This window comes from Monoraphidium neglectum (assembly GCF_000611645.1).
Source record: "Monoraphidium neglectum strain SAG 48.87 unplaced genomic scaffold scaffold01687, whole genome shotgun sequence".
In the NCBI taxonomy this organism is placed as follows: domain Eukaryota; kingdom Viridiplantae; phylum Chlorophyta; class Chlorophyceae; order Sphaeropleales; family Selenastraceae; genus Monoraphidium; species Monoraphidium neglectum.
Genome location: NW_014011941.1, coordinates 2,008 through 12,279, shown reverse-complemented (window position 1 = coordinate 12,279; position 10,272 = coordinate 2,008). Strand labels below are relative to the sequence as shown.

The 10,272-nt window shown below is 65.2% G+C and overlaps 4 protein-coding genes across 4 annotated transcripts in view; 3 read left to right on the top strand and 1 right to left on the bottom strand.

Annotated features, from left to right (window-relative positions):
• Positions 1-301: 301 nt before the first annotated feature.
• Positions 302-3,915, bottom strand: MNEG_8717 (pyruvate dehydrogenase E1 component subunit alpha; the record flags this gene model as incomplete). The annotated part of the gene is made up of 10 exons (XM_014042814.1): positions 302-347; positions 607-734; positions 946-1,032; positions 1,469-1,615; positions 1,884-2,013; positions 2,312-2,458; positions 2,659-2,816; positions 3,011-3,169; positions 3,543-3,623; positions 3,781-3,915. The coding sequence occupies 10 exons, from the start codon at positions 3,913-3,915 to the stop codon at positions 302-304; spliced, it is 1,218 nt and encodes a 405-aa protein (XP_013898268.1).
• A 1,300-nt stretch (positions 3,916-5,215) lies between these two features.
• MNEG_8716 (replication factor A2) lies at positions 5,216-6,869 on the top strand (the record flags this gene model as incomplete). The annotated part of the gene is made up of 6 exons (XM_014042813.1): positions 5,216-5,281; positions 5,566-5,685; positions 5,877-6,011; positions 6,161-6,287; positions 6,423-6,577; positions 6,747-6,869. The coding sequence occupies 6 exons, from the start codon at positions 5,216-5,218 to the stop codon at positions 6,867-6,869; spliced, it is 726 nt and encodes a 241-aa protein (XP_013898267.1).
• A 1,386-nt stretch (positions 6,870-8,255) lies between these two features.
• MNEG_8715 (hypothetical protein) lies at positions 8,256-9,384 on the top strand (the record flags this gene model as incomplete). Its single annotated transcript, XM_014042812.1, has 2 exons — positions 8,256-8,536; positions 9,306-9,384. The coding sequence occupies 2 exons, from the start codon at positions 8,256-8,258 to the stop codon at positions 9,382-9,384; spliced, it is 360 nt and encodes a 119-aa protein (XP_013898266.1).
• A 36-nt stretch (positions 9,385-9,420) lies between these two features.
• MNEG_8714 (hypothetical protein) overlaps positions 9,421-10,272 on the top strand; it is a gene marked incomplete at both ends in the record, with an annotated part of 2,524 nt that continues 1,672 nt past the window's right edge. The window contains 2 exons of the mRNA XM_014042811.1: positions 9,421-9,450; positions 9,609-10,082. Coding sequence (XP_013898265.1) covers positions 9,421-9,450; positions 9,609-10,082 — 504 coding nt within the window. The remainder of the gene's footprint in view (positions 9,451-9,608; positions 10,083-10,272) is intronic.

The following is a 10,272-nucleotide window of genomic DNA, read 5'->3' as shown; positions in this document are numbered from 1 at the left end:
CGTGCACACGCTCAGCATCCCGGGCCCCCGTTGTGGAGCGGCTCGCAGTATCGACCCCGCGCCCAAATGCATGCCCTGCGCAGAAACCAGCGAAAAGCGGTCGGAAGGCGCAGCGCAGCAGTCCCTAAGACCGAAACTGTCCGAAAGGCCGGTCGCAAGGGCGTCCGGACTAGACCAAGGGGCCAGCGGCGCCGGCCGGCCCAACAATCATGGGCTGGGCCGCACCGACGCGCCGCGGCTGCCTGCAGCACCCGCCGCTGCCGGCCGGCTCGGCCCTTGCTTCTGCATGGTCTTGCGGCGCTTACGACACCTGGGCGGTGCCCGTGGTGAAGCCGGGCAGCTCGTACCTGGAGCAAGGGGCAGGGGCCGAGGGAGCAGAGTTGTTGGGTTGAGGGATGTTCGACGACCAGGCGGCTAGGCGGTAAGAGGCAAAATGACGGCCGTTGCCCACACAACTGCAGCCGCGAAACACACCGAACCGCCTGGCTGCCTCAAAACGCCGAGCGCAGCGCTTTGCAGTGGCGTCTGGCAGTCCCGCCGGCGCGCCGGTGCGCCCGGCCGGCAGGGCGGCAGCGGCCGCGGTCGTTTGTCGTCGCGTCGGCGTACCTGTAGCGGCCGTCGGGCGCGATGCCGAAGCCGCGGGGGTCCGCGAACACGTTCTCCAGCAGCTGCCCCTTGTCGGGCTTCGGGCTCTCGTCCGCAAACTTGACCGAGTCCTCCACCTCCGCCATGACCTGGGTGTTTAGGGGGGTTGATTCAGAAATCGATGAGGTATTGTGCGTGGGTTCAACGGAGTCAGGGTGTTGAGTCCCATACGCTGTTGTGGGGTTTGAGGATGGGAAAAGGAGCGCGGAGGCAGCGATGCAGACGAGGCTTTGGGGCAGCAAGCTCGCCCTGATCACGGCGGGCGTGTTCAGATCAGGACTGATCTGGAGATCTGATCACCTTGTCGTGGATCTCCTTGATGTCCGCCTCGGTGGCCAGCCCGTTGGCGAGCATGTAGTCCTTCAGCTGGGGGATGGGGTCGCGCGCCTGGGCGGAGGGTTGCGGCGCGCGGGCAAAGCGAGGGGTGCGGAGCCGATCAGTGTGTGTGTGGCGTCCGGGTCAGGTGGAGCACCTGTTGCAGCGCTTTGAGTTGCCCTTGGACGCGCAGCAGCCTGCCATCACGGCCTGGGCCGATTCGCAATGGGGGTCCCGCAGCCGCGGCCACTGTAGAGCACGCAGGTGCCGCAGGCTCAACGCACCACGTGCCTGGACACCCCGCCAACCCCCCCCCCCCCCGCCCAAGAACAACAGAGACCCAGCAAAGACATGGCCTGCAGCCTTCATAGCCATCCCGCCTCCAGAGCCAGCCGCACTCAACCAATGGAACACCCGCCGTCCTCGGCGGCCGTCCGACCCATGGCTGACCGACCGCACCCCAACCAAGAAAACACCCGATGTCCCTAAACTGTCCCTGGGGGCTCACCGCGTACTTGGCCTTCTCCTCCTTGCTGCGCAGCTCATCGGGGTCCGCCAGGGAGTGGCCGCGGAAGCGGTAGGTCTCCGCCTCGATGAGCGTGGGGCCGTCGCCGCGGCGGGCGCGCGCGATCGCCTCCTGCGCCACCTCGCGCACCTGAGGAGGTCGGAGGGGGCGGCGGCAGGGGTTGAGGTAGGGCCTGAGCCGCGGCGCGCCTCGTCGGGAGCGCAGGGGCAAGGGGGGGAGGCTCCAGGTTCCTGGTCATGGCGCCCTGCTCTGCTGGGGCCTTGAGTAGCGAGGCTATATGCGGACGCTGGCGACGGCCGCGCCGCGCCACAGGCCACACACCCCTGCACCAACTTGCCGCAGCTGCCGCCGCGCCCCGAACCTCGGCCTGGCCGCAGGCCCCCCCCCATACACACACCTTGAGCACGTCCATGCCATCCACGTGCACGCCGGGCATGCCAAACGCGGGGCCCTTCTTGTAGATGTAAGGGTCCTCATCGCCCAGGGTCGGGTTGGTCGCGCGGCCGTGGCTCATGCCGATGGCCCACCTGGCGTAAATTCAAATCAGCCGGCGCGTGGATGCGTGTGATCACGAAGCGCATGGCCAAGGCGCCATCACGCGGTGGCTGGCGCCGGCTGCCGGCCAGCGACCCCGCTGCCGACACCCCCGCGCTGTGCACGCTCAGCCGACCGCGCACACGCCGCCCACACGCCGCCGGCCAGCCCGCCCGCCGATCCGCGCCGGCTCCTGCCATGCCCCGCGCCCCAAGTGCGCCACCCCCTCCTGCTCCCTCTTGCACCCTGCGGGCCCTCCCAAAGCCCATCCCCCCCAAAAGGCCGGCCCACTTGTTGTTCTCCACCACGAAGATGTGGGGCAGCTTGTAGAGGGCCGCCATGTTGAGGGACTCGTAGAACTGGCCCACGTTGCAGGTGCCGTCGCCGAAGAACGACACCGTCACGCTGTCGCTGCTCTCATCCCCCAGCACGTTGCGCCTGTGGGGTCGAGGGGGGGGGGCGCGGATCGCAGGTGGAAAAGCGCATGGCGGGTGCCAGCGGGCTCGTCGCAATGCAGCATGTGACTGCACACCAAACGGACGCCGAGCAGCGGACGTGCTCCCGACCACCCCCCTGCTGCCCTCTGCCACCTGACCTCCCCCCCGCGCACATAACCTCTGCAGCCTTGTCGCCCTCACCTGTACGCGCTCTTGAAGGCGGCGCCCACGCCAATGGGGATGCCCTCGCCGATGAAGGCGTACCCGCCCAGCACGCCGTGCTTGGCGCTGAAGATGTGCATGCTGCCGCCCTGGCCGCGGCAGCAGCCCGTGGACTTGCCGAACAGCTCGGCCATGATCTGCGAGTCAAGCAGGCAAGGCCAGAAGAGCACGCCGCAAATCATCAAATGCATCCCTACACGCTCGTTTGCTCGCCTCGTCTTGCGAGCACCATGCACTCCGCACGCTGCCGCCGCTCGCGCTGCCGCCGCAGGCGTCACCTACAGCCCCCAGGGCCCCCCTCGGCACAGCACCGGCGCCGCGCGGCGCGCACCTCGCGCGCGGGCACGCCCTTTGAGAGCGCGTGCACGTGGTCGCGGTAGGTGGAGCAGACGTGGTCGTCCGGGCGCAGCAGCTTGATGACGCCGCTGCTGACGGCCTCCTGGCCGCTGTACAGGTGCACAAAGCCAAACATCTTGCCACGGTAGTACATCTGGGCACGCACGCGCAGGTGTGTGTGTGTGTGTGTTTGTGTTTGTGTGTGTGTGTGCGCGTGTGTGTGTGTATTGGGGGAAGGGGTGCCATGTGGGGATCGCAGGGTACCAAAACAAACATGCGATGCCTGCGGGTTTCGCACACAGTCCGGGCAGGTGTGCAAGGTTTGCGAGCGGCTCTGGAACACGCCCGCGCCCACCACGTGTCCCGTGGCCCGCGCCCTCCCTCATGTGCACCAACACCGCCTGCGGCGGGCGCGCCGGCGGGCGCCCGGCAAGCGCGCGCCGGTCGTCCGAAGCGGGGTCCCGGCGCCCTCCGGCCGCTGCCGGCGGCCCCGCACCGCCCCCGCCCCACCCTGCTCCTGTGCGCACCTGTGCGCACATCTCCTCGAACTCGCGGCCCAGCACCATGTCATAGTACACCTCCTTCGCCGCCTCGGGTGTGATCAGGCCCTGGGTGGGCGATTTAGATGGAGATTGTCGGTTAGGGGGGGGGCAGCAAAACGAGGGAGGATCAGGCGCGATCGCGCGCCGACGGCGCGCGAGAGAGGGTCGGAGCACGGCACAGCGAGGGGGTGCAGCTGCGCGCCGCTGCTGCCGCGCGGCGCACCTTGGCAGGGGCCGCAGCGGCGTCCTTCTTGGCGGTGGTGGCGACGGCGCACACGCGCAGCGCGGCGCGCTGGGGGCCGCGGGTGCGCACGGCCGCGCGCTGGGCCGGCGCCCGGTTGGTCATGGAGGACAGCATGTTTCCCGGCAACCAGCCGCTGAGCTGCGTGCGCAGAGGGTGCAGGGGGAGCGTGGGCGGAATGCAGCGTGCAATCCCAAAGCGGCGCCGCGCACGTGCAGCAGCAGCACACCCTGGCGGGCCCGCCAGCCCGTCTGCCCTTCCAGTAACGCAGGATTTCAATTGCCACGCGTGATTGATTTATATATGGGGTGCTGCACTCGCCGAGGAGGCTGCCAGAAGTCGCCCTATTTCACTCTTGCTGGCCGCTCCACCGTTTGGCTCGCGCCCTTCTTGCGCAATTGATGGCCTGAACACCAACACCTGGCGCGCGTCTTAGGCCCAACCTGGCCGCCGATCGCCGGCTCCCGCAACGAAACGCACGCGGCAATCAGCACTGCCCTTCTGCTGCTGCACCTCCCCGTCCGGCCATTGCAGAGGAGCAGCATCCCAAGAGACATAATATGCTACAACGAGCAGTTTGGGTGCGCCCCGCTGCCCTCAGCCCACCTCCTGCTGCAGACTGCTGTCGTGCTGTGAAGTGCCGGTCGACGCCTCCAAGCGCCGTGCTTCTTGTATTGTATAGTGTTGGGAAGGTACCTCGCAAGTGATCCAGTTGCCTTGTTGTGGAAACGCCTGCCCGGCAGTGTCTACAGTGTGGTGTGACCAGCGGGGAGTGTGGGACCAATGAGGTGGTATACACAGCTTCGTGCGAGTGCAATCAGAAACTTTGTTGTAACAACTATACGTATGAGCACGATCACGGGCCTCAATCCAGCACGATCACCTCTACCAGCTGTTGATCTTGCGCAGCACACCCATCATGGCGATGTTCGGCGGAGGTGGCTTCGAGTTCGGTGGGGGTGGTTTTTCAAGCCAGCAACCGAGTGAAGGCGGGCAGGGCAGCGGGGGCAAGGTGAGCGGCCGCGAGAAAAGCCCGCCAAGGATCAGGACGGCGCGTACGCCTGCGTGACGAGGCCATGGTGATTTGATCAACGTTCGATGAAGCTCAGCAAGCTCCCGTTGCGCCCAACAAGTGCCGCTTCCCGCTGCTCGCCAATTTCAAACGCGCGCCGACACTGCAGGGACGGCAGAACAGGGACCAGACGCTGCGGGCTGTAACAATCCGCCAGTTGGTCACAGTGAGCATGGCGCGGGTGTTGGGGCCCGGGCAGCTGGAGACGCAGCCCCCACTGCCGCACGCACCCCCCGCTCGCACAGCTGAACCCCGCTGGACCCCCTCGACGAGGAGGTCCATGCAGTCAGTCCCGCCGCTTGCATCGCACACGCAAACTGCGACTTCACTCCTGGTGCACGCTGAATGCAGGCTGCAGCAAACAGCACCCCTGACCAGGACTTGGTCATTGACGGTGCCGACCTCTCCAACGTGAGCAGCGCAGGGTGGCCCTCAGCCGCTACAAGGAGCAGCGTTATGCGTGCGTGACGAGCCGGGCTGTGATTCGCCATTGTGCTTGGCGTGCAGCTGACCAGGGCGCACCGCAGGGCGCGAATAATGTAGCCGGAAGGCAATGTGCATGGCATGTTGCAAAGGAGTGACCTTGCAACACTCAAGGCGCGTGCTCACATAGGGCGGGTGCCTGAACCCCCACGGCTCCATTGAATAATCCATGTGTTGCGACCTGCTGCGGCTGCGCGCGGCACAACCCCCAGGTGACGCTGGTTGGCAAGGTGGTCAGCTGCGCAGAGCGCGCCGGAAACATCGACCTGCAGATCTCAGACGGTACTGGCGTCATCAGCATCACCTACTTTGTGGACAGCGTCGACAGTGACGTGAGCGCAGCCATTGCAACAGGGGTATGCATAAAGCTTTGAGTCTTGGCGCGCTGGCGTTTGCATGTGACCATCAGGTCACAAATAAGCTGAGCACTGTGCATTGGGGGACATCACGGCTTTTCACGGTTGAAGCCATCATGTCCACCATGTCCACCTCATCTCGCAAACTTGTCGCTGCTGCCGTGCAGCCGCAGGCCGTCCCTCAAAAGGTCGCGGAGCTGCGGCCGGGCACATACGTGCGCACTTACGGCCACATGCGCGCCTTCCAGGGCAGCTGGAGCATCAGCGCGTTTGCGGTGCGCGTGGTGCACGATTTCAACGAGGTGAGGTCAGGTGCTTGCAAGCAGCAAGGCCTGCGGTGCTTGTGCTTTGCATAGTACATCATGGTATGTTGAGTCGCTATACCAGGTCTCCGCTCACATGTTCTCAACCCCTGTCACAACGATTCTCTGCCCTGCCGATATGCACACAGGTGACTTACCACTGCCTGCAGGCGATCTTCCAGCACATGCACCTCGCCAAGGGCGCTGGCACTGGCACCGGCGGGGCAACACAGCAGCAGCAGGCCGGCATCAACTCGTACAGCGGGCCAGCGGCGGGTGAGTAGCGGGGTCGGCTGTTCAGCTGTTCACAGGACTTGTATTTGTTGGCGCCGCCGTGACTGTTGGCCGATGCGTACCTTGCCCGCAACACCAACAGCGCCCTTTCGCACCCCGGCACTTACGTGAGCACAGGAGGCTGGCAGCAGAAGCCGCAGCAGCAGCAGGGCGGCGGCTATGGCGGTGGTGCGCCAGTGGCTGGGCCACCCGGTATGGACCCCTGCGCGTCAGCAGTGCTGCAGGTAGTGTCAGACCCCAACACCGGCGACTCGGGCGTTCACGTGAACGACGTGAGTGTGCGGAATAGGCGGTCGGGGTCGCACCGGCGCCGTTGTGCGCATCAGGGCGCATACACATGCTGTTGGGAGTGCCCAAACGCTCCACCTGTTTTTGGTGGTCAAGTATGTTGAGTCGCAACCAGCGCAGCTGACACACTGAGTGCATTCTGCCCGCTTGCAGATCTGCGGGCGCCTCGGGCCCCGGGGCTTTGCCCGGCCCCAGGTGGAGGCGGCGCTGACCTTTTTGCAGAACGAGGCGCACTGCTACACCACCTGCGACGAGAACCACTGGCGCGCCACATGACGACATGCAGGACAAGGCGTCAGCGCGGCCGGCAGGCGCGCTTGCCAGACCCTTGGGCCAGCTTTTGGAGCATGTGCATTGCGCGCGCGTCAGAGGTTGCACGCACTTCGATTGACATATTACGTGTGACTGGGCGCGTTTGCAAAGGCAGTAGAGGTTGCAGAAGCATGTAACAGGCCAATTCTGCAACCTTCACAATGAGCAGCTCGAGTTGCGCACATGGAATTGGGAGAGACAGTGTATGCGCCGAATCGCATATCGCAGTACGCATGGTGTCGTGACGCACTATGCACCCATGTCAGGCGCCCATGCATACACCAACGGCAATTGGTATTCAGTGTGCTGCTGTTTGCGCAGCGCCTCGGGAGCGATCTTGGCGCCAAGCCGCGCTGCGACAGCTGGGGCCGCCATGGCGGACGCACTCATGATGCAGATTACATTGTGCAACACCGCAGTGCGTTTATGAGTGAGGGCTGCTGAATGCCAGCAGCACGAGGACACGAATTGATCTCCGCCTATCGATATCTACTTCGCAGGACCTGGTAGCGGCACGGAAGGCCGACTTGGAGTCTCAAAAAGCTCGTCACAGGGACCTTCAGGCCCAGCTGGACGCTGAAACCGCCGAAAGCGTGCGTGAAACATGTCAGAGCACGCGGAGCGCTCCGCCAGCCGTGCCACCTCACCCACCATGCTTGTGCACCGCGTGCAGGCGAGGCTGACTCTGCAGCTGTCACGCGAGGAAGAGCGTCGCGCAAGCGCGCAGTTGGCGGCATTGCAGCACCAGGCCGCGATTGAGACAGCCCGGCGCAAAGCAGCGGCTGAGCCTCCTCTGGCCAGGCAAGCGGGTTGATGGTGACGTGTGCTGTCTCGGGTCAAGATCGACCTCTTGCGATTGGAGTAGGCATAGTATTGCGATAAAAGTGAGGCAAAATGCTATGCAGGGCTCGCACACAACCACGGCGTACCGCCCCCATCAGCTAACCAAACCGCCCCCTGCTTTCATCACTGCAGCCTCATGGCAGAGCGCCGCGCAGCCGACGAGCGGCTCGCGTCTCTGCGTGTCCTATGCGATGAGGAGCGTGAGAGCTGCGCGGGGTTCTCTGCTGCCATGGATGCGTGGGTGGAGGGTCTGGGCAGCGGCGCGCGGGTCATCCAAGGCGACATTGACGAGGTGACTTGGCGCATGCATGCGCCTGTCCCCGGCTGACACGCTGACGCACACGGAATGGCAGAAACTCTGCTGGAAGAGCTGGTGATGCTTCATCGACACCGACGTCGGCAGTCCTGTTGCTTATGTTGCCCAGGTGCAGAACTGTCGGCAGTGCTGCCTGCGCTGAACCTTCTTGACCACGCCCATTTGCTCAACCCATAAAAAAAACCTTGCAGATGGAGGCCAGGATCAGAGCCCTGCAGGAGCAGCACGAGAAGGAGCAGCTTGCCACCCGGCCCCACGAGCTGGCCAAGCAGCTCACCCAGCTTGAAGCTGAGCAAGAGAAGCTGCTGGGCGACCTGGACGCGGCGCGCGCTGCAAATGGGCGGGCGCGCGCCGACGCGGAGGCGGCAGCCGGCAAGGCGCGGAGGGAGGCGGAGGAGGCCGAGGCGTCGAGGACGGAGCGGCAGCAGCAGGTGTTTGAGGCCGCGCGGCAGCAGAGGGTCAACGACGCCAGGTGAGTTTGACCTGCGAGGGCTGCGACTCTCTAGGAATGTGGAGGTCAAGTCCTCCTGCAGTCTGTATTTCGTTCCTTGCGCGCTGGCAGGCTAATCTTACACGGTTTTCACACTCAGCCGGTCTCCGCCCCATTGCCACGTGTTGGCGTGCCTCTCGTGCACGTCTTGGGCTGCAGGCTCAAACAGCTGCGGAGGGGGCTGGCGCAGCTTCAAGAGCAGAAGCAGCAGCTGAACGAGGCTGTGGCCAGGGCTGTAGCAGACCGCAGCGCACGCCTCCCACTGCAGGCACCATATCATCCTGGCTCCTGGCCGCAGCACAGGTTGCCGTCTGTCTGAATTCAGCATGATTCTTGAGCGGAGGCGGCCAGAGATCTGCAACCAGCTTCCATGTGTAGTACTTGCAAACGATCAAACCCCTTGTCCATATCAACACTTGGCTACCCTCGGTCGCTTACGGTGCTGGGAGCAGTGCTCAGTGCAGTGCTCAGTGCAACGGACAGCAAGCCCACCGTGAGTCAGTGCCCTGACATCATCGCCGACTTCCGCTGCGGTGACCACCATGCTGCTAGCATGTTGCGTCGCAACCAAGGTTGCACACCTGTCGATAGGAGAGCAATTATCATATTGCAAGGTGCACAAGCGCTGCTCGCAACTTAGATCGGCTCAGCGCTCTACGCTCGACAGAAGCGCAAGCTCTGCGTCGTTTAAACCACTGATATCAGCCTGGAGATAGTCAAATTACATCTCATGATCCACGCGCCCACCCAGCGAGCGCGACCGCTCCGACAGCATTGCAGCAGCGCAGCACCTCGTGCTGTGCCGTGTTGCGGTGTCGCAGTTCTTTTAGCAAACGGTAGCGCATAGGTAGACATCTGGCACAATCATGCCGTCTGAACGTGGTCTGGCCCTCCAAGTGAGCAGGCGCCGCACGCATGCTCACTCGCTTTGCGTCCTGCTGCGCCCTAGTGTCCCTCGCCACATCAGCAGCGTGCGACCCCCCGAGGCCCTCTTCTTCTGACTCTGCATCCCCTCGCCTCCCCTCCGCGCCCCGAACACCTGCCCTTATCAAAGGCGGAGCTGCAGCAGCTCAAGGCCGCCCACGGGCACCTGCGTGTCCGCAAGGCCCCAGCCGGCACCCCCGACGCGCCCTTCCCAATCACCGTCGACGCCGTGGTCCCCGCGCCCCGTGGCACGCGCATCGACGTAGAACAGCTCGCCCTCCGCCTGACGCTCGGCCCAGACGTGCTCCGCGCGCCGCCGCCGGCCGCGGCGGTTGCTGTCGCGGCGCGGGGGGAGCCGCCGCTGCCAGAGGCCCTCGCAGAGGAGATCAAGCGGCGCCTGCACGCGACATGGGCGGCCGCGGCGGGCGCGGTACCAGGCAGCGCCGGCGGCCAGCAGCAGCAGCAGCGGCAGCAGGAAGCTGCACCCAGGGGGTTTGGCCTGTCCGCCGTGCTGGAGGCCGCCAGCCGGCAGTACTCGCAACTGGTGGGGGCCCTACCCCAGTTCTTGGAGGCCTATGAGGGCGTCGACGCGGCGGGGGCCACGGTGCGGCGGTTCGCGCTGATGAGCCCCGCAGCCGCTGTTGTCCTCTCAGTGCCCAGCGGCGGCGCCGGTGACGCTGTCGATGCTGCGAACACTCCTGCCGCTGCGCCGCCGCCGCAGGGGAGCGCAGAAGCGGCACCAACGCAGTCCCGGCGACCCGTGGCGCCACGGGCGCCCGTCGCCCGTCCCGCGC